The 15975-nt window shown below is 41.0% G+C and overlaps 1 protein-coding gene across 2 annotated transcripts in view; it reads left to right on the top strand.

Annotated features, from left to right (window-relative positions):
- Positions 1-15479, top strand: part of PLPP4 (phospholipid phosphatase 4) — an 87373-nt gene extending 71894 nt beyond the window's left edge. Inside the window, exons 6-8 of one of the 2 annotated variants that reach the window (XM_081863784.1) lie at positions 7452-7622; positions 13376-13564; positions 13928-15479. In XM_081863784.1, the coding sequence (XP_081719910.1) occupies positions 7452-7622; positions 13376-13564; positions 13928-13977 (410 nt within the window). In that variant the 3' untranslated portion in view covers positions 13978-15479. Of the gene's footprint in view, positions 1-7451; positions 7623-13375 lie in introns of both variants that reach the window. The other variant, XM_081863785.1, reaches the window with a different exon arrangement.
- The last annotated feature ends 496 nt before the right edge of the window (positions 15480-15975 follow it).

Genomic DNA, 15975 nt, shown 5'->3' with positions numbered 1-15975 from the left:
AAACCATAGTTTCACTGGTTCAAATGTAATGGCAGAGCATAGATTTCCTCAACCAAGGAAGTGAGGGAGCAAATCAAGAGTGCATGATGTGGAGAGGAAGAGGAAAACATGCCTGTCTAATATTCTGGTGGTACCACCAGTCAAACCATACTTGCCATTACATATGAACTTAGCTAGCATCCTTAGGGGCCTTTTACTATTTTCACAAAAGCATTTTTTGTGCCATCAGGTTTAACCCACTCTGTAGGAGTTTCTGTGCCTGCAAATTTAATAGGCTTCTGCCCAAAGGGAAAAAAATTATATTCATTTTTAGATTTCCCCTAAGAATGAATGTGAAACACAGAGCTTTGATTTACTCAGAGTGAACTGGAACTCAAATCACAGATCAAAGTGAACCGAGGACAGACTGAGAAAACTATGGGACTGTTTTAACAACACAATTATGGATACAAGGTTAATCATGGGGTAAATGCAGGGTCCTAGTAGAAAAATGCTGTACCACCTTTCCATCTTGAAAATGCAGATCAGTTGTGCTATTGAGAATCAGCTGTACTATTGAGCCAGGTACCTGGCAGCAGTATGTTGCATATGAGAGAGAGGCTGGTTTCTGTATGCCTCTGGATCCTTTTGCAACTGTGCCGGTGTGCCATAAGTCCCTATTACATTGTGGCCACAGGCTGATCACCTCACAATGTATAGAGTGTAGTAAAACAAAGTATAGTATTGGAAGAAGCAAAGCTAATTTGTGGCAGAGGAAACAGCATCCCCAAGTCCTTAGGACATAATGTTACCACTCCTATTTATTTTACTAATTACACCCTCACCTTATCAAACTGAGAATTAGTCTACAGACAATGCACAGCTATTCGACAATTTCAAAATCCATATGCATCTCAAGACTGGAGAGCTTTCAAACTGCTGATAATTACATTTCTTTTCTTTTCTGGTAACATTTTATGCACTGGTTGTTGGATAAATAACCCAATTTTGGATGGTTGCACAGCTGGGAAAATCAATCTTAACAATAAATATTTCACTAGAAAGGCTAGGGCTGGCAAAAATTGCATTTAGTTTCATAGCCACACAACACAGCAGGGTTCCCTCGGTTAGTCATCTTGCACAAGAGTAGCAGCTCCACATGACAGGAAAGATTTGATGGTACTCAGGACTGTAAGTGTCAATATTTGCCCTCATCCCCTTCACCTTAAAGGAATAAGCTTAACAATTTAAGGCAGAGTTTGCTAGATATCCACTTCTGGTTCAATCCTATCATGTTCTTTCTATTATTTACCAGTTTTCACACAGCCAAAAGATAATACTTAATAAAGGGAGGAGGAAAGAGCTATATTGATTGTAACAGCTAGATTAGACTCCATTTCATAGGTGGACAACATCACAAGTGCTTTCCCTCTAACATACCAGCATCAAAGGGCATTAAAATATTACATCTATTCAAAACACAATGTGGGGACACTGAAAAAGAGCCCTGAAATGTCATTCCCAGCAAACTAAATTCAGCCACTTTCCCCACAAATTCAACACTGAACTATTTGTTATACCATTCATACAAAAACCCCCAATGCTTAGTATAGGAGGTGTGAATTAGGTCAGTTCTCTTAAATGAAAACCAAACAAATTAAAAAAAACACCACAACTCCATTCCTAAACAATTCTTAGTTATAGGAACAAATTCTACTTTACATCTGACATTAACAGCTCCACATAGTCTGTTTGATTCAGTCGTAATACATTTCAGTCTGATTTGTTTCACAGCCTTTTGCCCCTTACTACCAATTACATTTGTTCTCTTCTCAAAGGGGGAAAAAGCATTAAAGCCTGCCTCTTTCCCCCCCAAAATAAGGCCTGGAAACCCTGTGGATGTGATAATTTGTGCCTTCTTCATGTTGCCTTTGTGTGGTTAAAAGGAAAAAATAATATCTCATACTCTGGGAACCCTCCTGAGACTATCCGTTCTGCAAAAGCGAAGCATCAAGGAAGCTGCCTATTATCTCTGGTTTCTGTGAGGCTGGAGGAAAACTCATAATGATTCTAGCTATATCATCTATCTATCTATCATCTATCTATCTATCTATCTATCTATCATCTATCTATCATCTATCTATCTATCTATCATCTATCTATATCTATCTATCATCTATCTATCTATCTATCTATCTATCTATCTATCTATCTATCTATCTATCTATCATCTATCTATCTATCTATCTATCTATCTATCTATCTATCATCTATCATCTATCTATCTATCATCTATCTATCTATATCTATCTATCTATCTATCTATCTATCTATCTATCTATCTATCTATCTATCATCTATCTGTCATCTGTCTATCATCTTCAAGTGCCCATTTAGATTATTAAAATGACTTGTAAGCTATTTTACCATTTTCATCACTATTTTACAATACCCTTCCCTGAGACAGCTCTGTGGCAGGTACCCCAAATGTGACAGTCAGTCTCCGCACCCCTGCACAAGATTCCCATCTCCCCTTCTATATGAGATCGGATATCTTCTCACCACTGGTACCCAATTGGAAGTAGTACTAAGATTTAGCGTAACAAAACATTAAGCCAGGGATGTCCCTGATTTAGAGAAGCTATCCTGGTTTCTGATTTGATTCTGGAATGTCCCACTTTTCCTTAGAATGTCCATATTTTCATTGAATAAATGTTGGAGGGTATGGAGTTATCCGACCCCCAAGTCATCTGAAGGTAATCCTGTATTGGGAAGGTTTTTTTTAATATTAAATGTTTTATTATGCTTTTATATGTGTTTGAAGCTACCCAGAGTGGCTGGGGCAACCCAGGACTCAGCTGTACAGCTTTAAATAAAATGTTTTAAATGTGTTGTAAAGTGCAATATACAAATGTGACATTTGGCTATGCCAAATTCAATGCATTTTTCAAAACGTTTCTTTAAAAAGCACAGCGGTTTTTTTTGTGTGTAGATTCCACCCCAGTAAGATGTTGTGGGGGTATAAATAGTAAAATTATCATTATGGATGGGACGTCCTTATTTTCATTGGAGAAATGTTGGAGGGTGTGAGCTTACATAATTTACATAAGGAATTATGTAAATGACATGTTATGATGTCATTACATTATTCCACCCCATTCATTTTAATACCAGGGATACACATTGCAAATGTGGCTGGGGAGCTCTGGTTTTATCTCTGACTACAAACCAGGATATCAAGCAACAATCAGAGCCCAGTTTGATATCCTGGTTTGTAGTCAGAGACTGAACCATAGTGAAGTGAAGGCACAAGACTGGGGGTTGGTCATCAGGTGAGCTGCGCACAGGTGAGCTGCATGCAAGCTGCTGGCCAGCCCTGTGAAGCCTCCTTTTATTGAGACAAATATGCAAACCAGGCAAATACATTTTGGGCTGTGACCTTTACACATCTTCGGTCTCGAGATCGTGGGGTGGTACAAAGTTATTTTGGCACCTGTTTCTACAGCGTCATTTTCCCTTTGCACAGTGTATGACGAAGGAGACAAAAGGTCTCAGGGACAAAGGTTACAGACAGGACACCGCAGACTGCTGAGACCGCAAAAGGTCAGACTGAGGGAACAATGTTCAGACAGCTGTGGCTTGTCGGGGGGGGGGTGACCTGCACCCCAGGGTCACGCGTGCAGGCAGACTGTGGCTGCCTGCTGGTGGGGAGTGTGCTCCCTCCGGACCCCACTGCCCCCTCCGCGATATCCCTGCACACAGTTTCTCAGTTCTGATGTAATTGGAAACTGTGGCTTATTTATTTACTTTGCATGAGAAAGTAGAGGGGAGGAGGAAGCACAGAAAGCAGAACGAGAGTGTGGGTTTAATATACTATGCTTTGTTAAACCAGGAGTGTTTTAGCTGGCAAATGGCTGATTGTAATCCAGATCTTCCCTGCCCAACTCCGTTAAAGGTAAAGGTAAAGGGACCCCTGACCATTAGGTCCAGTCATGATCGACTCTGGGGTTGCAGCGCTCATCTCGCTTTATTGGCCAAGGGAGCTGGCGTACAGCTTCCAGTCATGTGGCCAGCATGACTAAGCCGCTTCTGGCGAACCAGAGCAGCACACGGAAATGCCGTTTACCTTCCCGCCGGAGCGGTACCTATTTATCTACTTGCACTTTGACGTGCTTTCGAACTGCTAGGTTGGTAGGAGTAAGGACCGAGCAACGGGAGCTCACCCCGTCGCGGGGATTCGAACCACCAACCTTCTGATCAGCAAGTCCTAGGCTCTGTGGTTTAACCCACAGCACCAAATACAAAGGAATTAGTAACCAATAGGATACCATTTGCTTCCTTTTCCATTTGCTTCCATTCACTTAAACTTTCCCTAAATTGCCAGTAGCCAATAATGGGCATTGTACTCCTACAAAGGCATAATTATTGAGTACTGGAGTTTTGTTAACCCTCTTATCTTGCATGCATTGCTTCTGAAAACAAAGGACAAAATGGCATTTGCTTTTGAAGCTTTTGGCACATTTCATCCCTCAAAACAAATGCGTTTTTAATCACAGATTCAAATCGATGGCAAGTTCAGTTGGGAGGCTGATTGAGAGAGGTGTTTTATCTTTAGACAAGGCATAACTATAAAACTGTAAGGAGCTGCCGTCCCGATGGAAATTGCAGCTGCTGATTCTTTTTCTGTGTAGAAATTGACCTTCATTGATGCTAAATGAAAGAAGACATTATACCAAAGAAGTGTTATGCCACAGAAAAGATTCACCCACTTTTCTGACCCCTTTGGAAGTGTTCACGTGAAACAATCTCATGAGAATAAGCTTGCATGATGAAGTTTATGCTTCTGGTTACTTTTAGCACTGTGCATTTCCCACAGATCTTTTCAGAGGTGGGGCAAACCCCTAACAAGAGGGGTTTTCAGTACTTGCTCTAACTTAAATTGTGGTTTTGAAAACTGACAGCTTGTGCTCGAGGGACAATCTATTCACCAGTGCTCCCTCTAGGTTTTATCTTAGAATTCCTATATGCCTTCATGCAAATCAGCTGTTGATGTGGTCTATGCATTTTGCTACTTCCACTAACTGCCTTCCTTGCACTACATTGGGCTGCTGGTGCATCTTTGCAAGACTTTTCTGAAATCATCATGAGAGAATTTGGTATTGGGGCTCCCCCGTTGTTGTTTTTGTTTCAAAGAGGTGATGTATTGGTGTGATTAAAGGCAAAAAGCAGCTCTTTAGTAACTGTGCACAAACGCTTGCAGGCTTCAAATTAGAGTATGCTTAAAAAAACCCCAACTATTATAATTTCAGCTAAAATTGCATCTTCATCTGTAGTGCACTGAAGTAATTATATATATTTTTTTCATTTTGTATGGGAAGGTACATACAGTGGGACAAGTGGAGGCCTGTGGCAAGTTTATAGAAATCAAATGTGTAAATTATTATATTTGAACTTGAATTAAATGGGGATTTTTCTTTAAGTGCTTTGTGAGCAATAACAGTAGCGATTCCATTTAAATTATCTCACATGCTCTATGTGTAAAGACAACTCCCACTTACTTGGATAGCCAGAGAGCACCCTGTAAGCAATGCTTTTGAATCAAGTGAGAAATTGCATTTATTTTTCATATTTTGGTTTCCACTTTTGGCAATGGAACCCCTTAATTAGAGATGGGAATCCTCACCGGTTATCCCAGGACTCTTGGAATTACCTTTTAGAGACACACCAGAGCCAGCCTGAATAACCTGAGGACAAGGCATCACAAACCAGGCACAACAAAAGGATCTGCCCTTAAGACTGGTCTAGAAACTGCTGTTGGTGCAGAATGGAGTGGCTAGGTTGCTAAGTGAAGTTACTTGCCATGATCCTGAGACACCGCTTTTAAAAGAACTGTGCTGGCTGCCAGTTTGCTGTCCGCAGTCAGGTGTAAAGTGTTGGTACTGACCTATAAAGATTAAACCAGTTTATCTGAGGAAATGCCTTCTCCAGTAGTGGATACTAGGGTGGAGTGGAGTGTAGATGCCCACCTGACTTACCAGCAGCTGGAAGAGGAAAAGTGGCAAGGAGCTCTGCTGTGCAAATGCACCGGTGGAGCCAATAAGGTGCTAGCTCACCCCACCAAGAGTTGCCATCCCAGCCCACCATTGACTACTGGCCCTCTTCCATATTGACCTGCTCTTTCACTAAGATCTTCTAATGAGGCCCTTGGAGGGTTGCCATGCGTCTGGAATTTCCCTGACAACCACAGAATACTGCAGTCGGAAACAGTATCTGGGCAGAAATCAGGGGAAATGTCCAGACGTATGGCAACCCATGTTGGCAGTCTTGTTTTTGCCGATTTTCCTTAAAAATAGCTCCAAAACAACCTGCTGAGGTCCATCCTGATGAGATCTAGCTCACAGCAAGCAGAGGCAAGGCCTTTTTGTTTTGGTGGAGTCCAGTGTACAGTGGTACCTCGGGTTAAGTACTTAATTCTTTCCGGAGGTCTGTTCTTAACCTGAAACTGTTCTTAACCTGAAGCACCACTTTAGCTAATGGGGCCTCCTGCTGCTGCTGCGCCGCTGGAGCACGATTTCTGTTCTCATCCTGAAGCAAAGTTCTTAACCTGAGGTAATATTTATGGGTTAGCGGAGTCTGTAACCTGAAGTGTATGTAACCTGAAGCATATGTAACCCGAGGTACCACTGTATTGAACAACCTCCCCTCTGAAAGAAAGCAGGCACCAATGGTGCCTTGCTTTCAGAACCTGCTAAAAAAATTATTTATTCTCCCAGGCCTTCACTGGTCATTACTACCAGCTTACAGAGATTTGCATTGGTTTATAACTGATGCTGTATTGCTTGTTTTATTCTATTTTTATGTGTGTGTGGTGTTGTTTTTTTAAAAAAAGTAAGTGAACCACTTTGACATTTTTTAAAAAGAAAGATGGTAGGGACATCTTTAAAATAAATAAATAATGTCAGCATCGCACATTACCTAAAGCCAATTACGTGTGCATCTTGATATACTGTATATCAGCCATTTATGAATATTTACATAATGTTTACCAGAGTAACATTATGTAAATATTCACAAATGATTGAAATGTGTCATGATGTATCATGGGGGGGGGGAAGAGGTGAATTAAGCAATGCTGGTATTGATATGGAGGTGAATCTTTATTGCAATAAAACAGGAAGAAACTAGAATGTACCTAGGGGGTGTTGTAGATAAAAGAGATGGAGAAAATGTAAATCTCTAATAAGTCGTATGAGAGCAGATACAGAAAAATGCCTTTGAATACCAGTTGTTGGAAATCACAAGAGATCCTTAACGATGATGCATTGTGAGCTTAAGATCTCATCATTAGCTGTTGCTTCCCTGCAGCCAAAGGATTGGCTTTCTAGATGCACAACTCTCTAAGCAGCCTCTTTGTATCATTCTGCTAACTCCCATCTGCTACCTGGTTCTACATTTTCTTTTTCCTTTGGCAGTTGCATTTTCAGGCCTTGGCTTCACCACCTTCTACTTGGCTGGGAAGTTGCATTGCTTTACCGAGAAAGGCCGTGGGAAAAGCTGGCGGCTCTGTGCAGCGATTCTACCTCTGTATTGCGCCATGATGATCGCTCTGTCACGCATGTGCGATTACAAGCATCATTGGCAAGGTGAGCCATGGGAATCTCCCCCTTATGTCACTTGTCCATGCTCTTTGTCTGCTACAGTGATTCTTATCCATGTACAGTAAGGGGAAAGACAGATCACTGCTCTGATTCAGTATCCACACATAGCCTTTTTTGAAGAAAAATAACAATAATACAATTAATCTTTTAAATGAAATACAGGGCAGAGGTAATTAGTTAAGGCTTTTTGACCCAGTTCATTTTTGTAATTGTAGGCTTGTAAGTGACATCTGTTCCAATTTCAGAGTTGCTCTTCCATGAATAATCCAGCAGAGGCTCTGGCTTGTGGGACATTTTTGCCAATTTCCTCTTCCCCATCCCACTTCTCTTGTGACTCTGGGGGGTCTCCCAACCCTCTGGAACAGATTTTCCAAGGAAAGAAGGGAAGGTAGATTGGAAGGGAAATTGGTATTGATGGCAGTGGGCATCCCATAAGCAGCAATTTACTCACAAGATCTCTGGCTACAAATTGGAAGCTAGATCTCTGCCTACAGGTCAGCAATTAGTTTAGCCAGTGTAAAACAGAACGGAGTTGGCGAGGGTCCAAGCTGTCCCCCATTCCAACTTACAAATTTTCTGACCCCAGGGTATTCCTTTGGAAATATATTTTTTATTTACATAATAAAGTAGAAAGAAATGATGGCCCACTCTGTTAGTTTACTGAGCCTACATGTGCCCATTTTTGTGTTATGTTTTTACTATAGATAGGTACTGTATTGAGATACAGGCATGCATGTGTTTGATTTACATCATCAAGTGTTAATATCCAAGCATCAGATGCTTAACTGTATTTTCAGGATGCTTCCTCTCCTGCAGAAAGCAGAATCACTGTAGTTTAGATCTGTAGTTAACTATATAGATAAATACTGTATTTGTAACATCATACTATAGATGATATAACATTAACCCAGTGAATCCAAAATAGAGTGAATGTTTACATTCATATGAACATTAGCATCCCAGATGAATCTTCTGCCCAGAATCTTAGAAATAAACAGATGGCTGTTAATAGACTCCTAAATGTGATTTGTCAGCATACACTGGTGTTTTTTTCAAGAAGTGGGGGAATGTATAACTATTTTCAGACACACACAAAAACCATTTGCTATAGTCAGCATTTGTGTCTGAATGTCTACGTTCTCTACATTTTGGGTGTTGCCTATTAATGCAATTTTTTGATAACCTATCTTAAACTTTGACTGTCTGGGAGTAGATTATCCTCTGTTTTTGACAAAGGATTGAATAATTTTATCATCTGGTGTTTTGATCCAGCTCTGAGTCATTGAAAATGAATCCTTTAATAGCTTTGTGGTTGCATTTTAAGATAATATAGAAAAAGGAGAAGAAACCCAGTTTGTTTAAAGGTAGTCAGATAACAGTCCTGCGACTCCCTAATAAATGCACCAAAGGTTTAGAAAAAGACCCATTGAATACAGTGGGTCTTGCATCTGGATGAGCATGTAGAGGGTGTGTTGGAAGGCTCTTGGGGATAGTTCAGTGAAAACTATTTCAGAATTCTACTCACACAAGAAGTCTTCTCTTAACCTCATATCATGACCTGAGAGTGTGTTGTCAAATTCATCAATATTATGTTGTAGAATATGCTTTCCCCTGATCTGCTATGCAGGGCATGTGATGTGTTCAGAATGTGTATGTGTGTGTACCTGTGGGTATGCATATGTATATGTGTAAAAGGCAAAACTATTCCGAATGCTGCTGTAGAGGTAAGTCTAGAAGTATGTGCTTAAGAAATCTGCTGTGCCAAAAGCCAGAATTATTCATGGAATGAAATGTGTGCTGTGAGGCAGATAATTACAGGAGCGTTTTCTGTATGGTGGAAATACACTGTACCCAAGGGGATTACTGCTATGTCCATTATGGCTGTCTATGCTTGCCTTTGAAGTTTAAGGAGGTAGAACTGGGAAAACTCTGCTGGCTTTTTGATGGGAACCAAGGACTGTATTAACAACATGTTTTTCTGCAGGTGGCCTTAGCACTTACCTAAAAGGACCACGTCCAGAATGGGGAGACTTAAATGACTCAGTAAAATGCAGCTACAGGCTTTGTTGCTCAGTCATTGTCTCTTATGATGAGAGGAGACAGGCAATTGTGCTGAATTACTAGTGATAACAGCCTTTATTGCCCTGTGGGGAACAAACAGGGACGATCAGCATAACATATGGGACACAGGTACTGTATGTGAAAGGCAAATAGGACAGCCATACACCTAAAAAGTCATATAAAAGTTTGACTAAATTAATATGATGAGCCCCTTTCCACTCTAATGGGAAAGCATAGCATACTGGTGGAACAATGGCAGATGAACTTGCTCCATTATGAATTCCAAGCAGGTCGGTAATTACTTTGAACAAGGTTTTCCACCCTCCTTTTCTTTTCTTTAAAAAAGACTCCAATTTATTTTCCCAACAAGGTACACAGAAATAATTATAATGGATAAAAGGCTACTGAGTGTCAAGCATTAAATCTGGGCTAACAGCCTATTTCTTGTGACATCCTTTGTGTATTTCCGTACTGGAGAGATTAAAAAATAAAGTTCAAAGTCACAGGCCCTTCCATTTGAGGTGGGGGACTGGGGAAATGGCTTTCTAGTTTGCCAGCTGCTAATGGAAGCACCACAAGGAGGAAAGAGAAGAGTGGGGTTGCACTCAGGTTCTGCTTTCAGGCTTTTGTTTTTAACGGCTTATATAGAACTTAATTGACAAAAATCTCCAAGTGGATTATATAAAAAATTCAAAATATTAATTAACTACTCATAAAATTATATGTTAAAAAAAAGCAAATTGACACAAAATTCATGTAAATATTTGCTCACGCCAGGAGAAGATTCTCACTCAAGAGGAATACCCACAGGTTTCCCTTGAAGTAACAGTGGAAACACACCTGTGCAAGATGAGGTATTTTCATGCAAGATGGGGAAAGCACGCTCATCAGGGTGTTCAAATTAAACTCCTGGCTTTCCATGGGTATCTGGTTGGCCACTGAGAGGGAATTGCTGGATTAGATCCAGCAGTTCTTCTTATGTTCTTGGGTTTCTGATTATCCTACACATTAGTGTTAAGTTGATTGCATGAAATAGTTGCTCTATATGTGTGTCCCCCAAAATGTCTCTTGTTTTATTAGTTGCACAGGTGAATGTGTGTGTGTGCAAGTGTAATTCTTCAAGTATCCTGGGGCTCACTGTTTCACATTCCTATATGGTTGTCGTTGACAACCTTAGATGCATACAGCTCTCTTGAATACAAGATGATCTCCAATATTTGCTTGTCTTAAATTTGTTTTATCTTCTTTGGGACACCATTTATTTTCATGGGAGGGAAGAAAGAAGATTCTCTTGATAGACGATGGGGGAGAAGTACTGCATGCTAATTATAATGAGTGCAGAACGCAAATGGAGAAAAATAAATAGATCTTGGTTATTTAGTGACAGGGCACTATAAATTCTGTGTAGGAACTTTTAAAAGGCTGAAGGTAAAGACTATAAACATGAAGCCATGTATTTAAATAGATTTCTTTTGCATTTCCTTGTGGAAAGCAGTCATGCAATTAAGAAACAAGAACAAGCACTAATATCTTGGTTAAATTATTATTGTGTCAAAAATAATAAAAGTAGCAATAAGTAGCTGAAGCCCCTCATTTGAGTGCACACATAGGTGCAAAGGAGTTTAATAAAGGTGGAACAAATGGGTGATAATGCCCAGAGAGAGGGTGTTAGTCATCAATATCAATTAACAAATATGTATTGTTCAGCATGGCATGTTGTTGTTTTGCACTAATTGCTTGATAGAACAAAGTATTAGTTTCCTCTAGTGGTTTCAAATAATGAACAAGTTTGAAGTTGGATGCCACCTTGTAAATCTATTCAAATTACAGTTGCTTGGAAATTGCTTGGGTTGGTCTTAAAAAGCACAGATTCCATTTACTTAACACCAATGTAATAGCAACAGCATAAACCAGTACAGTCGCACCTTGGTTTTCAAACAGCTTAGTTCCCGAACGTTTTGGCTCCCAAACGCTCCAAACCCGAAAGTGACTGTTCCGGTTTGTAAACTATTTTTGGAAACCAAATGTCTGACAGGGCTTCTGCGGCTTCTGATTGGCTGCAGGAGCTTCCTACAGCCAATCAGAAACTGCGCTTTGGTTTCCAAATGTTTTGGAAGTAGAACGGACTTCCGGGACGGCTTCTATTTGGCTTCCAAGGTACGACTGTACTTATGTGATAACTGGTTTTGCTGCATGGAATGACTGTCATAGACCAGCTTTAATATGAAGTGTTTTCAAGTCATTATACTATCCACATGGCAATTGTAGTTGTTACTATTAAAGTGAATACGTGGAATTGTTAGCACCAGGACTAGTCATTAAAGATCATATGTTTAACTACGGTGGTGATTCTCACTTAACCTTTGCAAGCGATTTTCAGGGCGATAGCATTTCCAGATAATAGGCTTCCTACCAACATGATATAAACCCCAAATTAGTCTTCTGCTACTGCTAATAATCACATTGAAATTGTATATGAACCCTCTATGGGTTTCTCTTCAACCTGTCTGTTGCCATCTGCCATGATGTGAACTTCAGCAGTGAGGAGTCTGCTGCACTTGTGTAAGCTCCTTACATGTTTTAGAACAGGGAAAGCTATTGTAGTGGTCTCCAGATTCTATGAACTACAACCCCCATAAGCCACAGCAAGCCTGGCCATCACTCAGGGATTTTGGGAGTTGAAACCCACAACATTGGGTTGGCTACCCCAGCTTTAGAACCCTTATTTAAATACATGTATTTGCAAAATAAAGCAAATTAGGGCTCTAATGTATGCAGGAAGCATACATGAGTGTGACAGGCTCTTGTAAGTTACACTGTTACACTGAATGTAACTGTGCAGAAGGTTGCCTTTTTATATGCAGAGGGCTGGAGGGCATTGGGGGCAGGGAAGCAGTTACCTCAGCTTCCTCCTCTTTGCAATATCAATCTTGTAGGGAAAGAAACATCTGAAGACAGATTCTCTGTGTACAGTTTCTTCTGCTGATTATCAGAAGTTGACCAACGAAACTAAAGTGTAAGAATTTTGCAGCTAAAGTATTCCAGGTCCCTTTTAATACAGAACATATTGGTTAACCAAAATCAAGCACGTGTGACTCCTACCTTTCTTAATTTTGGTGTGTGAGTTGCTTGTTTCAGTTGACTTACTGAATATAACAAGATGATCAAAACAAAAACCCTAGGTAATAATTAACATTAAAGCCAGAAAAGTCACATCCAAATCGGGGGGGGGGGGGAGGAAGCTGACACTTGTGTTTTACTAGAACCCCAAACTCCAACAGGAGCAAGGCATTAATCAAACAATTAATTTTAATGTGCAGACATGTTGCCTCTGAGCAGAGCATATGATTTTGTTTTGAGGACCAGAACCAGGTGAGCTTCTACATTTTTAAAAATCAGTCTCTGGTCATTCCAAGCTGATTTCATTTCAGCAGTCCAGTTTAAGAAGACAAGCTATTTTGTCGTGACAATTGTTCAGTGCTCACTGGTGTGGTGGGGCAGAGCCACCAAGCCACCCTCCCCACACTAACTGCGCTATCCCCCTATCTGAATGGGGTGGGAAGGCCAAAGTGTGTTCATGCTGTATCTAATTTGGGGGCTCTCTCTCTTTCCTGTAGTTCTAATAGTAATACATGGCTTCTTAGCAAATATTGTTTTCCTTTCCCTCCCACATCTAGATGCCTTTGTCGGAGGGGTCATCGGCCTCATGTTTGCTTACATTTGCTACAGACAACACTACCCTCCGTTGGGTAACCTGTCTTGTCACAAGCCTTACGTCAGTCTGCTTGCTCAGACCGTGCTGAAGAAAGAAGAGGCGCCCACAGTGGATAATGCAACCAGCCTGCCTCTGGAAGGGATAACAGAAGGTCCGGTATGACTAATACACATGCAGGATGAACTTCTAGCCCTTTCATACATTCCGCCAATCCAAACTGGTCTCTCTGCATAACAAATGTCTCTTAAACAGCTGTGATTCTGCCATACCCCTCCCTTACTTTTCCATATCCTTTTCTTTCCCCTCACACACCTCTGTCCTGTGTTTCCCACACCCTCTGTTCCATGCAAAAGTAATGATTGTTTAAGGGGACAAATACAGAACTAAGATCCGTGAGACGCCACTCATGATTACTAATCTCTATATACATGGCACTTCTAGCGTGCAGAGTGCTAGCTTATTCATACTTACCAACAGCCGTCTGAGGCAGGTCATTATTATTCCCATTTTATAGATGGGTGGCAGAGGCTGGAAGAGAATGTGTTGCTCAAGGCCACCCAGTGAACCTGTGGCTGAGCTAGAACACGGATCAGGACCAACTCTTACTCGGATGGACCATATCGACTGCAAAGGGATTAAATATCTTCTGCTAAGAAGTTAAAGGCATTCTGAACTGTGATTGACACCACACCTTCTTTTCCGAAGGCATTCAGCATGTATCAAAAAGGTTTATTTCTTTTATGTCTCATAACTCTGTATGCGGTTACAAGAGCATTCTGCGTGTCTCCCAGTTGTCTAACACACAGCAGTGCAAGTATCTTTCTGCTGCCCATCAAGTCTGGCAGCGTTCTTCTGTGCTGACTATAATGAAATGATGGTTTTAAATATACAAAAGAGCAAGGGCTGGAGGAGGCCAAGATTGCAGGCATCAGTCATTCCTGAGCAAGATGTCCACAGCACAGTTATGCAAAGACCTTGGAACTCTCAGCTGGCAATAACGTATATTGATAGGATCACTTGGACACTCTTAATATTAACACATTAGCGGGACGGTTTTTTTCCTTTCCCTTGAGAGCATAATTTACATTCAAACTGAATAACTCATCGCCAAACAGCAAGCTGTAGTCCTTTTTTTAAAGAAACGAAACAAAAAAACCTAACACGGAAAATATCCTGAATTGTGAAGGTGAAAAAAACAACACATTTTTGTGAATATGTGAGCTAGAGTCACATTAGTCTAATGGGTTTTTCTTTCTTTCTTTATTTTCTGGGGATTTTAATAGTTTGCCATTCATGGCAATCTGTTTTTGGGAAGATTGACTCTCCCTGCCCCCACCAACGCTATATTAACTTGTGTTATCTTCTGCACCTGCAATTCTGAATCTAGCACTTTCCCAAGTACCTTGTTTGCATAGCTGTCAACGTTTCCCTTTTTTAAAGGGAAATTCCCTTATTCCGAATAGGATTCCTCGCAAGAAAAGGGAAAAGTTGATAGCTATGCTTGTTTGGGAGGCTGCTGTTATATTACTACAAGTGCATGCATGGGAGGGTGTGTGTGTGGCAGCACTCAGTGGCATATATGTTAACAATCGTAAACCTCATTTCAGAAGTCTGTGGCAAAAAGCGAGGACTCCCAGCCTAGCATGCTGCTTTGGTGAACTCCATAGCGACCCTTCACTCGTGTGCAGCCTTTCGCTTATGCAAGGTTGTTGGCAGTGTTCGAAGTATGAACTAGCCCACTGTATTTTGATAAGTACCTCAGGTTGTACCTCAGATTCGTGAACCTGCTGTGATATTTGACAGGTGTGCATAAGACTGCATCTACTGACAAAAAGGTTTATATCCTGTTCATTATTCCATCAGCCCCTCTTCAGATTTCAGATATCTCAGCAAAAACTCACAAAGTCATTGGCTACTGTTTGGTGTGGTGAATAACAAGTGGGCAGGATGACTCAAGGGAGATTTTTCTTTCTTCGGTCCCTCATTGCACACTGCACACCCAGTGTTGGGAGCAATGCTCACAGCCTCAGGACATGAATACAACCATGTGGTCCAGGTTGCTGCCTTGTGCACAGTGGCGTAGCGTGGGTTGTCAGCACCCGGGGCAAGGCAAGTAATTTGCGCCCCCTAACCCGTGGATTTGCGCCCCCTAACCCGTGGATTTGCCCTAACCCCAGATGTTGCGCCCGGTGCGGCCGGCCCCCCCTGCACCCCCCACGCTACGCCACTGCTTGTGCATCTTTTCCCCAGTCTAGTTAGGGATGCATTGGTGAAGGTCTCTGCCACCCTTATAGGAGCAGAGCAATTATGTAGCATATCCACATTCATTAATCTTTCCCTCCTTTATTTCTTCTTCTTCCATTAATTCTTTGTGCAAGTGTCATACTGTAGTGAAGTCATGTTCCTTTTGATGACAGAAAGAAAAACATGCCGTTGAATTCTTTATAAAAGCGTATTAGGGAAGAAGATGTTTTATGTAATAATCTGACAATGGGATTTTTGGTTTGATCAGCTAGCTGGAATAACGGAGGCTGCTTTGATCAATGCTACCCATTATGGTGC

The sequence above is a fragment of the Podarcis erhardii genome (genome assembly GCF_964252035.2).
Source record: "Podarcis erhardii genome assembly, chromosome: 5".
Classification (NCBI taxonomy): domain Eukaryota; kingdom Metazoa; phylum Chordata; class Lepidosauria; order Squamata; family Lacertidae; genus Podarcis; species Podarcis erhardii.
Note: the sequence above shows the minus strand (reverse complement) of the source record. Positions and strands in the feature narration are given on the sequence as shown.